We start from the raw sequence: 18,950 nt of genomic DNA on the forward strand, positions 1-18,950 counted from the left end.
AGGAGTTAAATGCTCCTAGTCTTTGCTACCTAATGAAATGTATGTATCACAAAACGCCATAAATTCAAAAAATAAATTAAAATCCAGCGAGCCACATAGCGACACACCTCATCAGAAAAGCTTACAAAGCACTGTAATTTTTTACAAGCCTGCTTTCTCCTTAAAGAAGTGGTAAAGATGAACGGCATCCAAGGTGGGCCTTGACGGTAACATCCTTTGACATGATCCTTCCTCTTTCCTAGCTAACCACATGGCTGAAGTACGGCACCATGTGTTCACCTATTCACTTTTGTTGTTTGTTTACTCGAAGAAACTGTCCAGGCTCAGAGATCCAGCCTCTCTGGCTCTCAGCCTGCCATATTTATGGTTGTCCTGTCATCATAAAACTCTAAGGGCTTACCCCTCGACCCCAAGAGAGTCGCCAAGCTTTGGCTTAAGGGAGTGACGCCCATGGGATTTGAACCTATTCTAATAGAATAAAGGTTGAACCCTAAGGGTCTGATTAATATACGGAGTCAGGTATGGGTTGTGAATTTTCATACTAAAGAGTCTGCCCCGAGTTACAACTTAAATTTGCAAATTTTCAATCTAAAAAAGGATAAAAAAATATAAATTTACCGGGTATGGTTCAGGTTTGGTTCATGTAATCTCCAGGTATGTTTTTTCTTATGGTAGGTCTAATTGGACCAGATACTAGCATCTCAAATCAGGTTTGGGTATGGTTTCACTTGAATCCGAACCAGAGGCGGAGCTGGGGGGGGGGGGGAACATGGATCCTAGCTACGCCACTGATCCGAACCAAACCCGACCTGTTGACACTCCTAATCAGATTTTCAAGATCAATAGGGATGGCCATGAGATTGCCATAGAAGTTTGCACAAAGACTATAAGGGCTTTGGGCAACCTGAAAAGATGTCACGAGTTCAAAACTCATTGTTGCATGCCTATGGCATGAGGCCTAAGATGGGTGTACTCTCCGGTAAGCAAAGGAGAACTGTCATTTTTAATCAGAGTATCCAAACGACAAAAAAATTTGATGAAATTGCCTGACCTTTAGGCTTAGGGCATCTCATTCTGTTAGATTTGGTTTTGGATGAATAAAAAATGATGAACCTGACCACAGTGAGTGGTCAGTAGATCATGATGACTGGACCCATATGTCTATGTATTCTGACCTGGGCCCGGTCGTTAACTCGCTGGACGAAACTGGACCAACTAGGGCTGGAACTAATAGAGTTCAGACCTGGATCCAACTTGTATATGCATGCATAGATCCAAATTGAAATTTCCTTTACCCGGACTACACAGACTCCTCCAAATCTGGCATGGAAATGGTGTAGATTTTTCTCTTTCGATATGGGACTCGGATCCAAACCATTACCTGGATCTGTCATAGTGTGTGCTTTTAGCGAATTCGGGTGTCAGTTTTTTCTGATGTCTAGCAATAAAGTGCCAAGACAATACACAGAAAGCAATATGAAGTGAGTGTGGTAAAACCATATAAAACTAATATGAAAGCTTATTATAAAAAATATTATTTTTTAATATAAAAAGTAAGAGAAAGTTAGTGAGAAGTGACAAGAAACGAGAAGGAAACGTCAAGGAAGCGGAAAAAAATTGATTTTCGAAACGATGAGGAAACGAGCTTCCCACTAAAAGAAATCGAGGTCTCATACTTCAGAAGCGGGTTTCTCAAAGCATCCCCTCTTTTTCTAAGAAGCAAAGAGTTTCCAGCTTTCGAAACGAGCTACCTGAAAAAGAAAGCTTTTTCATGTAACAAGAAGCTTCTGATAACTATGGACTGCAGCAATATGGGTGATAATTTTAAAAATATCACAAAAAAAGTGTGATATGCGGGTTGCTCCCCAGTCCCCCGCATAATTTTAAACACCGAAAATATCGTGATATTATTGTTTATACCAAAATATAATTGTTTTATAAGAATATTTACCAATGTTTTGGTACAAAACAAAAGAATTTGGCTGCCGTTTTTTTTGTCGATTTAAACTTTCGTCACGATATCTGAACCTGATCAGCAGGCTTGTTTTTTTAAGAGAGAGAGAGAGATCATTCAACATGAGCAGATGAATGGTCTAGATTGCATGGTGGGGTCCAACAAAACATCATATCACTCACTGCCCATGAATTAGCTGGGCTCGTTTCAGTGTGCAATAAAGCGTCATGGTGGGTCCCACTGCAACTCATGTCAGCTCAATGATCGCATTGGTCCAGGGGGTTCTGTTTCCGGTAGGGCAGGCCAACCCATAACGGCATAACCTGACATCTTGTGAGCCAAGTTAGCTGGGGTTCTTCAATGTGGCTGGTGTGGTGAGTAAGGGTAGGATGGCAACGGGTCGGGTTTGGTTCGGATTCAGGTGGAACCAGACCTGGTCTTGATTTTTTGGTATGGTATCGGGTTCGGACAAAAATCTAATCGGACCTATGATAAGAGAAACCATACCCGAGGCTGATAAAAACTACATAAACCAGACCCGGATCATACCCGATAAAATAATATATTTTTATCATTTTTGCATTGAAAATTTGTGGGTCTTAATCGGAACTAGGGTTGGGCCCGGGTCTGGTATAAAATTTCACAAACTATAACCAGGGCCTTCTTATTTATCACCATACCCAGACCCTATACGGTTTGGTACGGGTCAGGTCCGGGTAAACTTGACCCGTCGACACCCCTACCCGTGACCGTGAGTGTCAAAGTTGTCCGAATTAACAGGGACTCACGTCAGCCCAATAATACCCTTTTGGTCAATAGGGGTGTTGTTCGATGTGCCTTACTCTAGACCAAACCGTTAAGACTTGTGGGCCATCATTGCTCCCACTCTTTTTGGATCCTTTTAATACGTCACAGTGACACGACCTTTTAGAGTTTGTGTCATGACACGATTCTGACATATCATCACAACTTTCATACATTACATACGAACATTATTCTAATATTTTTAGTACTTTGTAATTATATTTTTATAATAACATATTTTTATATGATAAAATATGAAAAAACATGCTTTTTTTTATTATTTAAAGCTTAAATATTCTATGTTCTCGTGTCGTGTCCTATATTTCAAAATGGTACCTGAATCTGGAGCACATGATTCACAAGTCCAACAAAGGCCCAACCTTTTGAGAAGCATCAAGACTTTGCCCCTTCAGGCTTCACATGTACTAGTATTGCTTTTCACCCAAGCAAAGTCTGCAATGAGGATGAAAATTTACCATACTTTCCCTTTTTTTCTGGAACTTTTAAAAGCACCTACATGATTTGGCCGATTTTCCGGATAACTGTAAATCCAGATAAATGGAAGATGATGTAATATTGCATTGTGAAGCATATGATGCAGAGTACCCCAGCTTATCCCACAAGCTTTAACATTTGTGTGGCATGTCCAATCGAGACTAAGGGTGTTAATGGGTCGTGTTTGACCTCAGCCTGACCCGTACCAAACCTTATAGTGCCAAGGTTTGGTAATAAAGAATGAGGTCTGATTAGACCTAGGTCGGACCTAAAGGGTTTGATTAATATATGGATCTGGGTATGGTTTGTGAAATTTCATACCAGACCCGGGTCGGACTCCATTTTTTTGTTAAGACGGAGATTTTTCAATGTAAAAAAGTTAAAAAATGTTATTTTACAGGGAATGGACCAGGTCTGGTTCATGCAATTCTTATAGAGTCTAGGTAAGATTGTCCACGTGGCAGACTTGATAGGACCTAGTTCCAGACATGGTACCCACACTTTTAGTCTGATCTGGGTTTGAACTCACCTGGGTCTGAACCAGATCCGACCCAACACACCTAATTGAGACCATTTATCCACATGAATGGTATACCATAGGATGTTGCAACTTGTTACATCCTAAGTGTGACCTAGCTAATCAGATTATATTGTCCTTTGGACATCAATTATCATGGCCATCTAACTAGAGGGGTGAATCCAAACTCATCTTATATATTGTCCTTTGGGCACATAAACTTATCCAGAAAACTTTGCATCCCTGATATGTGTCCATGGGATTTGTTTCAAATGTGACCCGGACTCAGATACATGCCATCGGGATCTGAGTCTGAGCTCCAAACCCATTTGCATCCCTGATATGTGTCCTTGGGCCCACATTATGACTGGGGGCTGGGCCACGAACGTACATTCTGCTTTGATTAGCCAAGAAAAGGAGAATGTGGGGCCCATGGACACGGGCTCCCTTGAAACTGGCGCAGTCGAGCATGTTCAGCTGGATCACGTGAACGTACCAAGGACCCTTGAACCATTACCAAAACCGATGATCTTGAGATTTTCAACAAAGAAATCATTAAATTTCCAGGATATTCCTGGATTTTTGGTGGCTCTGAAACATAAACAGTTAAATACTATACCTTTAAACTATTACATTTTCTTGATTTTTGATACTCGTAGTAATTGGGCAAGTGCCACCAAGATTTTTGGTATTTGGCATCTCCAGTTACCATCAAATTGTAAGCTTTCAGGACCCACATATCAATAATTTCTAGATTTTCATGCATTTCCAAAACCTGGAAGTCCTTTCAGCTACGGTATCCAACCCATTGCCAACTTATCCGACCCAAAGTTCTGTGGTGGATATCTACCCGAAACCAAACTCGATTTTTATAATGCTGGTATCGACCCATTTCCCTGTGTTAAAAACCTAGACTCAACGAATATTCAAACATTGCCAACTTCAACTTATCCCAATGGGTCCGGATTGGTTCGGACAATGGACCGACCAATTACAGTTATGTTCCCATATCCCCCCATTAACAAATATCATCGCTATTTTTTTGTCTCTTTAGCAATTACCGTAAATTTATTTATTTTTAAATCCCAAAAGAAAAATAAAACATTATTTTTCAAAACGTTTCTTATTTTAAAATATTTTGTTATTAACTCATTATTTATCCAATAGAATATGTTTTAAGCTTTGACATGATTTCTCATAGTTGACCCGGCCGAGTTGTCTCGGTTTCGGCCTTAACCGAGTTAGAGAAACAATATAACTCTTTGCCGGTTCAATCAAGATTCAGTCGAGTTTATCATTGACTCAGCCCAGTTTTTCACTGCCATATAGGATAAATTGGTTTTGTTTAAAATTCAAAATATTAATTAAAAGCATTTAAAGCTTTCTATTTTTCAAAGTTCCAACTCGAACTTTCCAAGAAAAATGTTTTGTGTTGTTGGTCACGGTTCTCTGTGGATGAGAGGATCATAAATAGCATTCAATGGAGAGAGATTGAGAGAGAGAGAGAGTTAATGACTTAAATGATAAATATTAACATTTTTTAATAATAGAATCACGATAAGAATGAAAGATTTTACCAAAGATGACACTATTCAATGCATCTTAAAATCTTTCATCCTCAGAATACAAATATCATGATTAAATTGTGATATTTATATTTTATCAAATATATCAGAATATTTTATAATTATAACTCTAATTTACCATTTAAAATAGTGAACTAACATATCATATTTTTCAGCAATATTTCATAATACATTAAGTGTAACTTAAAAAAAAAATTTCTCTCTCGCCAAAAAACAATAGTCTAAAAATATCGCTACTCAGTCACTATGTGCATATTTATATAAAAATTCTAAGTTGAATGTATTGTTATATATAATAAATCACACTTATATGTTAATTTTTTAAAAATTTGTATTATAAAGTATATATTTATCATTTATTTTTAATAAATTAAACAAAAAAACCTTAACTTGTCCAAGTCACCTAATTGACTCGCCCGAGTCACCAAGTTACATGCAGCCGATAGGATACCGAGTCCTGAGAATGCCAACCATGTGCTTTATTATTTTAATATTTCAAAGTTGCATATATTTTCTCAAAAAAATTTCAAAGGACAATTTTTTTTTAAAATTTATCTTGAGGTTTTCCCTCGCCAAAGGAAATCCTCACACTGGGATTTATGACATTGCCTATACCAAGAACCAAAATGGGTCTCCTAAATCCAACGTCCCCGACCCGGATATTGAGGATCCAACGGTCATCTCCTAGACTCCAACCCGCTCACCATCGATTGACTTCTGTCGGTGGGCACGTGTGCAGGGGAGCCAGCGGGGCCCACCGAACCAAATGAATGAACCGACCGACCTCCCCGGCTCCCTCACACGTGCGAGGGTCCACCACGGGGTGCATCCGTGTCTTCTGATTGGATTATTTGGACGATGTAGGGCCACATTGATTGAAGGAGCAGTCAATTCAGGGCCACCAAGGCAATTTTCTCAGAACAAATGGGAAAGATAAAAGGGGAGGGAGTGGGGAGGACGAGGAGGAGCAATTCTGACGTCGTTAATGGCGATTTGGTTAAGGTAATTAATCACCATTAAGTAGGAAGGTTTGGGTCTCAGCCCAGGTGGAACGAGAAGCAAAGGAGCCAACGTCTAGATTTTGTCTTCCATGGGGAGGAGGGAGGAGCATTCTTGTCCTCTTTCTCCCTCTACCCTTTGTCTTTTGGGCTCTCCCTTCATTTCCCCTTCACCGTTGTATTAAAGCCATCACATTCACACACACGCATTGGCGAGGAAAGATCACCAACCTTTGATTTGGAGTTCGGGGAAATCGTGGATAGTTTTTGGGGAAGGCGGGTGTCTTCAAAAAGATGGTTACTGCTTTCTCATTCAGTGGGGTTGCCTCTTTTTCTTTGTATTTCTTTTGATGCATTGAGTTCTTTTATGGTTTTCTTGGGAAGGTGGGTGGCTTCAGATTGATGGGTTCTTGCTCTTTTGTTGGCTTTTTCACTAGTTGGGGTTCTCTCTTTTTCTTTGCATCTCTTTTGATGGATTGAGTTTCTTGGTCTTCTTTTTCTTCCTTTCTGGATATTTGTTTTAAGGGTGTTTGGTGTTTGTGATTGTGATTGTGGGTTTGGAGGCTCTCTGTAGAATTGGGCTTTTGGGTAGAGGGTGGTGACATTGGTTCGGGAACTTGCGTTTAGCTTGGATGAGTTTGTATTTTTCTTTTTGGGGTGTGATGTGTTTTCTTGGATTTTCATACAACAGTGTAGTTTTTGGGGATTCTTTCCTTTTTTTGATGATTTGATTTGCGGCATTGTTGTTAAGTTTGGGGTGATCCGATTTTCTTTTTAGGAATTGTGTTTATTGTTTTTTTTTTCGCTTTTGTTTAACTCACCATTGTGGCTCATTTGGGTATAAAGTGATTCGATCACTCAATGGGGATGATTTGAGGTCCTCTTCTTTGTAAAGTTTACATTTTTGTCCCTTTTTCCTTTTTTTGTGTTTTCAGAGATTTGGTTTTTGATTTGTTTCTTGCGTTAAAAATTTGGGAATTTGTAAGAGCTGGGCTTCCTTGGGAGGAGGGCATAAGGGCCAACTGGGGTTTTTGTTTATTGCTTCTTTCTTTTCCTTCAAGGATTTTGGGGATCTGTTTGGTGTTTGGGTTTTGGAAAGATTGAATTTTGACGAGACCTCGGGCGAGTCTGGGCTATTGATGATAAATCATAAATGGTGATTCTCAATGATGGTGAGATGAAGGCTGAGAAACTGAAGAATGCAATGCTGTCTCGCTCAAGATTCCAGATTTGGATGGTCAGAGCAACCACCACCGTCCTTCTGTGGACTTGTGTGGTTCAGCTGACCGCATTGGGAGACATATGGGGCCCTAGATTGCTCAAAGGATGGCCTCCCTGCTTCACTCAGTTGCAAACGGATCAATCGTCGCCCATCGAAAGCCGCAAAATTATGCTTCCTCCCAAAAGTGAGTATTTCTCCCATTTTCTCCCCATTCATCTGCTTATATTTTCCTTTAATAGCTTGGATTTGCCGGGACCATGATAATACTCTCATTAGCTCATATTGAAAATAGTGTTTGTTCATATTTATTGTAAATCGATTTCTTGTTTCTATGAAAGTTTTGATCTCATTCTTTGTTGAGAAGAAATTTTCCTTGTTCCAATTTTCATTTTTTTATTTTTTATCTGTAACACCAAGATTTGGATGGGAGAATTGCTGCTAATTTATTTGGTGGATTTTAACCATTCATATTGAACATCATTCTTGACTTCATCTCTTATATGATCTGTCATATTGCTGTAGGATATTACAAGAACAATGGTTACTTGATGGTTTCTTGCAATGGTGGTCTTAATCAAATGCGGGCTGCGGTTAGTTTGCCAGATGCTTGATGTGTTCAATTGGATGTGTTTTCACCTATAGTTGCCGGCTGTTGTTGTTTTTTTTTGTTCTTGTATTAAAAAATTGAGGATTATTAAACTGCAGATATGTGACATGGTTGCTGTTGCAAGATACATGAATGTAACGCTAATTGTACCAGAGCTGGATAAAACCTCATTTTGGGCAGACCCAAGGTTAGGGCCTCTGCTTTCTCTGTATCTTGAATATAATTCTTGTTGATTCGGTTTGCTTTTCATTACTGTATCTTCTTCAGTGCCTCTTTCACACAGCTGATTCCCATGGATATATTGCAGTGACTTTGAAGATATATTTGATGTAGATCATTTTATAACATCCTTACGTGGCGAAGTTAGAATCTTAAAGGAACTGCCTCCAAGGTTGAAGAAAATATCTGATCAAGGAACTGTTTTCTCAATGCCTCCAGTTAGTTGGTCTGACATATCTTACTACCTTAATCAGGTTGGATTTTCTCTGTTTGTTGAGCAGTCCAATCTTTTCATGCCTTCAGAATTAAGCCCCTTTTGATTCGTATGCTAACTATGAGCACATTTTCTAACTCCTTCCAAATAGATTTTGCCATTGGTAAAGAAGCACAAGGTTGTGCATTTGAATAGAACAGATGCTCGATTAGCTAATAATGGTCTACCTACGGATATTCAAAGGCTGAGATGTAGAGTAAACTACCATGCACTGCGTTTTACTTCTCAAATTGAAGAACTGGGGAGAAGAGTAACCAAACAATTGCGACAAAAGGGACCAATTTTGGTCCTCCATCTTCGTTATGAGATGGACATGTTAGCTTTTTCTGGTTGCACTCATGGTTGTACAAATGAAGAAGTGGATGAATTGACACAAATGCGGTAAGTTAGTCAATGTGTTGCTTCATCTTTTTTAGTTAAGTTTTTGATGCCTCAGTCATGGACAATGTAAACCACATGCCTGTAGGTATGCATATCCATGGTGGAAAGAGAAAGTTATTGATTCGGTACAAAAAAGAAAAGATGGACTCTGCCCTTTGACTCCAGAAGAAACTGCTCTTATTCTAAGGGCTCTTGATTTTGAAAAAAACATACAAATTTATATTGCTGCTGGTGCAATATATGGTGGTGAACGCAGAATGGCTAGTCTTTCATCTCCATATCCTAATATTGTAAGTAGTAGAGAGCACCCATTTTTATTGAGATTGGTTGCACGCAACCATCTGTATATTAATACACAAACTTCATTGGTTTAATGTATTGAGGATGTTAAGTGTCCTAGGACTGAGAATTTTCTGCTTGTTGCTGTTGCTGTTTCTGTTTCTGTTTACTGTTGCTTTTGTGAAATTATTTTGGTGGTGCTTCTCCATATTGGTTGATATGTTCCCGTGATCAATGGGCAGGTCAGAAAGGAAATGCTGTTAGAATCTTCAGATCTTAAGCCTTTTCGAAATCATTCCTCACAGATGGCTGCAGTGGATTATATGGTTTCATTAGAAAGTGACATATTCATTCCCACTTATGATGGTAATATGGCCAAGGTTGTTGAAGGCCATCGAAGGTATTTCCTCTTCTGCTTTATGCGTGAAATTTCAGTGCATATTCCTTTACTAAACTTGTTACTGTCTCTGGTGTTGAACTTGAAGATTCTTGGGATTCAAGAGAACAATCTTACTGAGCAGAAAACTCTTGGTTGATCTTATTGACCGGTACACAAACGGATCCCTGTCATGGGATAATTTCTCGTTTGCAGTCAAACAAGCTCATCAAAATCGGAATGGAACTCCCAGGAATAGACTAGTAATTCCTGATAGACCCAAAGAAGAGGATTATTTTTATGCCAACCCACAAGAATGTTTGCCTTCATTGGATGATGATGATGACATGCTAAAAATCGACAAATAATTGCTCAGTTCCATTTTTCGGTGTCTCAAATAAAACAGGGACAGTGTTAGGAACTTAGGATGCTTCATTGAGCACCAACAGAAGATTTGCGACTTCTTGAATGGGTTAATAAGGAGGTGGTTGAATAGTGTACTGCTTGGTCTGGCCCATGTATTTATTGGGAAATGGTTGCTGAAAGTGGCTGAGACAGGAAACATTTCAAGACATCTGAATGGTTTCTCAGTTGGTTACCTTCTGTGTATTGTATTGTTGGATCAGACCACAACCTGCACTCAGTGAAAGCAAGGAATGGACGTGTGCTTAATCATTTGGGGCTTTCTTCTTCCTGTCCATGAGCAGGAGTTCTTCGGTAAGTCCATGGATTTGAAGAAAGGGACATCGAAAACTGCTCATTGCTTCTATGATTGGTATATCTTGTAGTATATTATGATTACATGTTTCTTTTCTTTTTTCAGTTTTTTACCTCTATGTAGCTCGACTGCTTCACACTTTTCCAAGCCTCGTAGGCTCGAGAGGAAGATCCAGAGTTTTAAGTGAACGTTCTTAATGAAAGATTATTCTTTGATTATTCTGCAAATTATGATGCTTCATATTGCTGGACTGCTTTGGATGCACCCTATGTGCTAGCTTTTATAAGAATGGTTGGTTGCTCCATACAGCAAAAATAACACTACCTCAGACAAAGATAACAAGTTCAAATCATTGGTGATTCTTCATGTCAGCTGCCTCTCTTTTTTTCTTTTTTGACAGGTATCACCACTTGAACTGTGGTTTCCCCTCGTTAAATATCAACCAAAAAAAAGAAGTCCAGGGATGACCCAGGTTACTTGGCAAAATGATCTTATGCCTGCCTGCATGACGAATTACTGCCATGAATTGCTTTTGTGTTGTGTGACTCTCTCCTTAGGGTAGATTGGATGATCTGCCAATTCACCAATTGCTGGTGTTTTGAGATTGTCATCAAATATTCCCTTCATGTCTGTTCCTTGTGCAAACGAAGCGGGGTCCATGCTGATAGCCCCCATGACCTCTGGAATGGATCGTGACATGCTCATACAAAAGTCGGTGATTTGGCAGATTACTTGATCTGCTTGCCTCTCTCCTTTCCCTTTAGGCTCCAAAAAAATTTATGACAATAAACTATACTAGTAGGTACATTTTTTTTTTTGATAAACTACATTCATATTCATAATTAGGAACCTTGGTTGAAACTAAACAATATGTTTTCAGTAATAAAAAATTTATTTATAACGGCAAGAATATCATAATAAAATGCATGTAACTTTATTTGATATAAAGGTCAAAGAAAGAACCTTTTATAATAGTGCAATGTAACTAAGCTAAGCTTCTATCTTGAAATGCATTAAAAAGGACTTGATAAAGGAATACAAACATCTTATAAATAAATAACCAATTAATTAGTTAATCCTTAAAAAAATCTACAATGAACATCATAAATGTTTTATAAATAATTAGAACAAGTACATGCCACTTAAAATGAAGAAAAACACAAAACATATTTAATAAATTTTGCTTTTTACCAATTTATCTTTATCATAAGTTTTTCAAATAAATTTTAAAAAATTTATATATTAATGATTACTAACAAGTAATAAGTATTTAATTAGTGAATAAGATCTAAATTAATTGAAACAAATACATGCTAATTGAAATAAAAAGAAAAAAAATACATGCTAGTTGAAACAAATACATGCTAATTGAAAAAAAAAACTAAAACTTTCATCTATGCTAATTGAAGAAAAACTAAAATTATATTATTCTAAGTTCTAACCAAAGTAAAAAATTAAAAAAGAAAAATATAAGACACCCTAAGAGCATAATCTAAATTCATGTTATTTAAACAAATAAAAAATTGAAACACTAATTCATACCAAAGAGCTAACTCTATGGTTTCCCTATAAATTATGGAAAAGATAAGTAGAATTCATCCTTAGTCTATACTTTCTCTAAATGATTTTTAGTTTTATAGACTTCTTTAGAAAATAAATTATTTTTACATATTTTATCTCTCAAAACTATATCAATAGAAAGTCAAAAAATCTTAATTACATGCATAAATAAAGTCCTAAATTGACTGATTATCGAAACAAAAGGATCTAAGCTCTGGAATAAGTTAATACATCTCAGTCTCAACAAAAAATTCCAACATAACACAACCAAATCCGCAAAAACTAACTAAAAAAACCGATCTTCATAAAAAAGAACTCAAAAACTCTACAAAAACCCACAAAAAGAAGAAGGGATGATGATTCCAATGAGAATCCTACAATTTTACCTGAAAGATCTGACGGAATGAATGCACATACTGATGAGAAGTAGATGTCATTTTCAGACAAAGAAAGGAGGGCAAAGCAGGGTGGGTGGGGTCAAGTCGTCAGGGGCGGAGCCTCACAGAGGGCGAAATAGGGTGGGTGTCTGGGGTCAGGGGCGGAGGTAGGACAAGGTGGGTGGGGTCAGGCCATTAGGGGAGGAGCCTCGCAGAGAGCAAAACAAGGGTGCTCGTGCCTGGGTTGGTGGGGTCAGGGGCAGAGGCTAGTAGGGTCAGGTGACTCATGCATTTAAGGGCAGAGTCGTAGACGGGGTGGGCGGGGACAGCAAAGGTAAAACAACCTGGTTTGAGTCAAAACTCAGGCCACAGAGCCTCATAGTGACTGGGTAGGGTCAGCTAGTCAACAGTCGAGCCTCGCAGTCGCAAAGAGAGAGAGAGAGAGAGAGACGAAAGAGGATCAACATTATCACTCATGAAGATCAACAAAATGTTGAACCCATGAACCGAACAAAATAGAAAAACAAAACTAAAATATAGAAAAACAAAACCAAAAGAAAAGAAAAAGAAACTACAGCCAGTTAGCAACAAACAACAAAGCCAAGCTCAACCAGGATCCTCTGGACAAGAAAGAACCACCGATGAGTGAACGTTGTTCAGACAGAATGAGAGGTCTCTAAGATGCATTCGTAGAATCGCGTATACATCAACCAAGATTTTATGGACAAGATTATTAAGGATGACCGGAATTTGATGGAAAGTAGCATCATTGTGTGCCATCCAAACAAACCACCAAGTAGTAAGCAACCATGTCTTCCAGATCAGTCTCCACTGCTTGCAACGTCTAATTTCAATAGGGCCTAGGAGCAGATCAAGCGTAAAAGACTCCTCTTTGACAATTACGTTCGGAGATCTCCACGTGCTATTAAATAGGGCCACGAAGATTGGGCAGGACCAGAATAAATGAAAAGTAGTTTCTTCAGCAGCTTGACACAACACACACCAACTTGGAAACTGAAAGCCCAACTTCTTTAAATAACTGTGAGTCTGAACCCTATCATGCAAAATTAACCAAGCCAAGACCCGAGATCTTGGGGTAGGGCCCTTACCTCATAACGCACACTCAGGGAACCAATCTGCCCCTGGGGGGAGCAACGATCTATACACTTTGTGAGTGTGGAACACACCATTTGGTGCAATAGCCCAATGCAACCACTGATCATAATTACCTGCATCCCCAATTTGATCTCTGAAGGACGATAAGGCTCTCAGCCACATGCTTCGCAAGTGCGAGATCGCCAACCCCCGGGTTCCATGACGAAAAATAGATAAATCAGGAGCACCATATTTAGCATGAAGCAAACGAGCACAAGGAGAACCTGGTTGATGGGCCATCCAACATTGCTTGGCCACAAGAGCAATACTCCTCTGTCTTGGAGCAAAAACACCTAAGCCAGCCATATGCTTAGGTAACATCACCGTTCGCCAACCAACCAAATGACGCTTACTCTTAGGTTGACACCCAAACCAAATAAACTCCGTCATTAAACGACAAATCTGCTTCTCCACGCCCACAGGCATCACGAACATTGACATGAAGATTTCAGGGATAAAAGAAAGAACATGTCTGATTAAAGTCAAACGGCCAGCAATGGAGAGATAAAACGTCTGCCACGAAAAAAGCTTGTTTTCACTTTTTGAATAGTTGGAGCCCAAGCAGCAGAAGAGAGGCACTTCACTTGTAACGGCAGGCCCAAATACGTTATCGGCAACTCAGAGATTGCACAATTGAAAATCCGTTGACCCGCTGCAAGCATAGGATACTGAACATTGAACATAGAAATAGAGCATTTGCTATCATTTAGGGAAAGCCCAGAAAGAGAAAGAAAGAACTGGAGAATAAGCTTGAATCTAAGCATTTGCTACACGTTTGCTCGCCCAAAAATAATCATATCATTAGCATAAATAAGAATATGGTCCGAAAAATCTGGAAGATCTAGAGGATCTATCAGGCGCTTCTCCGCAGCATGCTTAAGCAACACCACGAGACCCTCAGCAATGACATTGAACAACAAAGGCGATAGAGGGCAGCCTTGCCTTAGTCCACGCCCCAATTTGATCTGACCACCTCTAGTGTCGTTAATCTTAATCATGACCTAAGCATTAGAGACCAATTCCCTCACCCACCCAGAAAAACGATGACCAATGCCAAAATTGGATAACATTTGAAATAAGAAGGGCCAATGCACAGAATCAAAGGCTTTATTAAAATCTAATTTAAGAGAAAAATAGGCCTGACCACTAAGATGTAAGGAGTGAATGACTTCAGAGGCCAAGATGAATGAATGTTGAATCCTCTTATTGTGGATAAAGGCGAACTAAGAGTTCGAAAAAATTTGGTGAGCCACGACCTTCAACCTATTAGCCAACACCTTGGCAATCATTCGATAAAGGGCACTCATAACAGAAATCAGGCGAAACCTAGAGATATCAGTTGCAGCATCATCTTTTAGAATTAAAGAAATAATTGCCAAGTGGGTTTGAATAGGCAATCTGGAGTTGCGACAGAACTTATCAAACATGTTAATAACATCAGGCTTCACACAAGACCAAAAAATTCTGAAGAAATCCACATGAAACCCATCATAACCTGGAGCTTTCCACCCAGACAAACCTTTGATTGTCCTAAAAATCTCATCTTCAGAGAACTTCATTTGCATAATTCTAGCTTGATCTTGCCGAATCGAACCAACAGAAACAGGACCAATGTCACCCTTCGCAGAAGGGAAACAAAATATAAATCTTTGAAATACTAAGTGACAGCTGAAATAACGTGCTGATTAAGGGACGAAACATTCCCAATGGTGATTGATGGGATGACATTCCTCCTCTGACGATGAGAAGCATATGAGTGAAAAAATTTAGTATTACCGTCTCCGGCCGCAAGTCATTTCACCCTTGCCCGTTGCTTCCATCTAATTTCCTCTTTGACCCTCCAGTTCTTCAAAAGCGTTGATAACTCAATAGATCTGGCCTGCAAACTTTGCAAGAGCGAATCAGATAGAGACTCCGGGGAAGATATAGTTTGATACAATGCTGAAATCTCTTGCTCCCAAGCAGTCATTTGTTGAAATTTAACCACATCTCGATTATGGAGTCAAGCTTTAATATCCTTAGCGAGACGAGACAGCTTCTCATGACACCGGATAGCTGCCCACTGCTCATTGGAGGGCTTGTTCCAAGAGTCTGAAATAATAGTATGAAAATCTGGCTCTTGGAGCCACCATTGTTCAAACACAAAACTCCTGGCGTAATTAAAACCACCCCCCCAAGTAGTGATTAACTGACCATGGTCCGAGATAGAAGGATCCAGCAAGACACATTTAACATCTGGAATGAGATCAAACAAATTTGGAGTGACAAAAACCCTGTCAAGGACTCTGCAGCATGGGCGAATCCGCCTATTTGACCAAGAGTAACGCTCCCCAATAAAAGGAATTGGGTAAAGGTGATGCCGATGAACAAAATCTTGAAAACCTCGCATAGATGGATTGGGAAGAACGAGGTTATTAGAATCCTGAATAGACAAAACGCAATTAAAGTCTCCCATAACAAAATGGTACTCCCCGTTTGAGACAACGATCCTATTTAAGTCGTTCCAGAAAGCAGGCCTCATGACAGCGTGATTAGGGTCATATATAACAGTGACCACAACCCTCCTGCCACTGTCTTGCAACGTGAAGGCAACAGACAAAAAAAATAGACCCATGTCTAGTTGAGAAATATTTAAAGATTGCTTCCCCAAAATAAGGATATCACCGGCATGGTTGACCGCAGGCTTAAAAAAATAGTCAGCAGAGAGAGAGAGAGAGAGCTTTGTTAATCTAGGGTAAAATCGAGGGAGAGAGGAGGGATTCAATGAGAGGTTACAAAAGGAGGAGGGGGGATTGGGTCGGCATACATGGGTCAGGGTGGGTACTGCTCACACTTACCCTGACCCATATCCCTCTTAAGGGATTTCTCTGATGAATGTGGCTCCACCACTGGTTTTTCTCTTCTGGTAAGCAAAACGGGGGATGAACCCATGTTGAATTGAAGCAGGAAATCCACTCAGTTATGAGTGTGACCTAAGCATCAAGCCATCTCATTCAGCTCCATCAAACTTATTTTGATGAGTATTGATTTTTTTTAGTTAGAAACTGCTCTAGGATCATAGACCTAGTTGTAGTTGTGTTGTCTCTGCCTACAGTACTTACAGTTGATGTCTGGCCAGCATAAAACTTTGAGGGCTTACACCTCACCCCCTGGAAGTCGCCAAGCTTCAGCTTGCTCGGGGTGCAACAACTATGGGATTTGAACCTAGATCACTGCTTAGTGGCTTAGGCTTGATAATTTAAAATTAAAAGATTGATATATATATATATATATATAGAGAGAGAGAGAGAGAGTAATGGGTAGGTGCTAAATGGGTTTTTTTGCTCTTCCATATTTTTTTCGCAGTTCTAACCCTGTAAATGTCTTGGGCATGGCCGATTGATGAGGAATCCACGATTGGATTATGTATTTTTTATGAAAAATATGATATTTGGAGACTTGAAAATTTACAAAGATTTTGGACCATTGATTTTTGGAACCTTATAAAAGCTCACCCATGTATCGGAATTGGACATTTAAAGAGATGATCCCTCTAAAATCAAGCACATAATCACATCTCTACGGTTAGAATTAAAAAAAAAAAACTGAAAAACCTATTTAGCACCTACGCATTACCCTCTCTCTCTCTCTCTCTCTCTCTCTCTCTCTATATATATATATATATATATATATATATATATATATATATATATATTAGTGCATAGATTTATGATCACTTTCGAACATGACCAAAACAAACATCCGTTGAGCATCCATCATGCGTGCGATGGATACTCAATGGAAGTATTTTTGCGTTGGGACTTTTAGCGGTGATTTTTGTTGCCGCTAAAGGTGTTATTCGTCGGAACCTTGCACGGTGTGTTCGTTATGGTCATGTTTGAAAGGGATCATGCACCTACACATTTTTGTATATATATATATATATATATATATATATATATATATATATATATATGAATGAACTGACAGAGAGTGTCCATCACAACGATGGACGCTCTGCACGAGGTTTTGCCAAATAACACCTTTAACGATAGCAAAAGTCGCCGTTATAAGTCACAAGACAAAAACACTGCTATTGAGCGCTAACATAAACCACACTCACACGATAATATAAACCAGACTCACTATACACCAAATAAACTTACACAATCACAAAGCCGACACCTATATCGACAATAACCTCTCTATTCAAAACATTGAATAGAGACTCTCCTCTTATTGCCTTTATATAGATTACAATAAAAGTCCAATACATTTAGATTAGCTTTAGAATTAGGAACACTAATCTTGGCCTATTTGAGCTGTTTTGAAACAATTATTTATTTTGTATCACAGTTTTGAAACAATTATTTATTTTGTAAATCAGTCTATTTGAGCTGGCTTAGTAGGTCTAAGGCCTAAATTATATTATTTTCAACTCAGAAAAATATATCTTTTGTAAACGAGCTAGCTCAAGCTCGGCTTTTGTAAATGTGCCCAGCTCAAGCTTTTTATGAACTCAAACTCGGCTTGGCTTGACGCATGAAATGAGCCTAACTTGAATACACTTTGTTCAGTTCGTTCAACTTGTTTTCCAGCCCTAGTTGCCACCCATGAAAAACATCGATCTGATATATATCCTAAGTTAAATCTATAATAAACATCGATCTTCAATCGATTTCTATTTTATTTTTTTTTTAAGTACGCAAACTCACGTGTTTCTGGTTGTCATTAAAAAAACAAGTTTCGTTGCTGGGATTCGAACCCGGGTCTCTCAGGTAAAAAGCGAGTATCCTGACCAACTAGACTACAACAGATGGTTGATTAAAAATAATCTGTTACATTACTCGCATTAAATTATGAAGGAATTTTTCAAAACGGAAAAATATGCTCCGTTCACGTGCGAAAACGTAAAAATAATTCCGTTGCCGGGACTTGAACCCGGGTCTCTCGGGTGAGAGCCGAGTATCCTAACCAACTAGACTACAACGGATTGGTGAAATCTTGGCTCACTTTAATTTATATATTAATTTCTGATTGAAAAAGGTGGTCCATTTTTTTTTTCTCTTTTGAATGCTAGGATTTGGCCCTTGATAGAAGCACGAAACTTATTGTTGAGCCAGGAAACCTTGTTTTTTCTATAGTTTGATATAGTTTAACCAAGTTAATATTTGTATTTTTAGTTCTAACCTTTTTTTGGTTTTTTTTTTGCTAAGGAACAAACCTTGGATCGTGGTTTTCATATGTAAAAATATGATTTTTTATGCCATAAGATTTTTGTACATTATGGGCCATTGATTTTTTAATCTTTTGAAAAACATACTTATATGTCATAATCATGTGAATCAAAACTCATTTTCTGTTAAACAAGCTTTATAGATCACATCCAATAGTGTGAGATCTAGCTACCAAAAAAAGGTAAAAAGGTAAAAAAATGAATGCAATTTCT

General features: G+C 38.6%; 1 protein-coding gene and 1 non-coding gene across 2 annotated transcripts; one reads left to right on the forward strand and one right to left on the reverse strand.

The window, feature by feature from the left end:
• Positions 1–7,507: 7,507 nt before the first annotated feature.
• LOC149840844 (rhamnogalacturonan I rhamnosyltransferase 1-like) lies at positions 7,508–10,885 on the forward strand. Its single transcript, XM_090005145.1, has 9 exons — positions 7,508–7,760; positions 8,099–8,166; positions 8,282–8,370; positions 8,491–8,656; positions 8,768–9,057; positions 9,143–9,347; positions 9,579–9,736; positions 9,822–10,429; positions 10,536–10,885. The coding sequence occupies exons 1-8, from the start codon at positions 7,508–7,510 to the stop codon at positions 10,078–10,080; spliced, it is 1,488 nt and encodes a 495-aa protein (XP_089861271.1). The 3' UTR covers positions 10,081–10,429; positions 10,536–10,885.
• Positions 10,886–18,421: 7,536 nt separating this feature from the next.
• TRNAE-CUC (transfer RNA glutamic acid (anticodon CUC)) lies at positions 18,422–18,494 on the reverse strand. Its single transcript has one exon. It is a non-coding gene; the product is annotated as a tRNA-Glu (tRNA).
• Between the last annotated feature and the right edge of the window lie 456 nt (positions 18,495–18,950).

This window comes from Nuphar pumila, chromosome 4 (genome assembly GCF_984573655.1).
Source record: "Nuphar pumila chromosome 4, dmNupPumi1.hap1.1, whole genome shotgun sequence".
Lineage (NCBI taxonomy): Eukaryota > Viridiplantae > Streptophyta > Magnoliopsida > Nymphaeales > Nymphaeaceae > Nuphar > Nuphar pumila.

What these genes read in the sequence shown, in the direction of transcription:
- LOC149840844 (XM_090005145.1), top strand. Translation starts at nt 7,508, where the DNA reads ATGGTGATTCTCAATGATGGTGAGATGAAGGCTGAGAAACTGAAGAAT. An exon ending in TCATTTTGGGCAGACCCAAG is followed by an intron (nt 8,371 to 8,490) that starts GTTAGGGCCTCT and finishes GATATATTGCAG; the next exon opens with TGACTTTGAAGATATATTTG. An exon ending in CATCTCCATATCCTAATATT is followed by an intron (nt 9,348 to 9,578) that starts GTAAGTAGTAGA and finishes ATCAATGGGCAG; the next exon opens with GTCAGAAAGGAAATGCTGTT.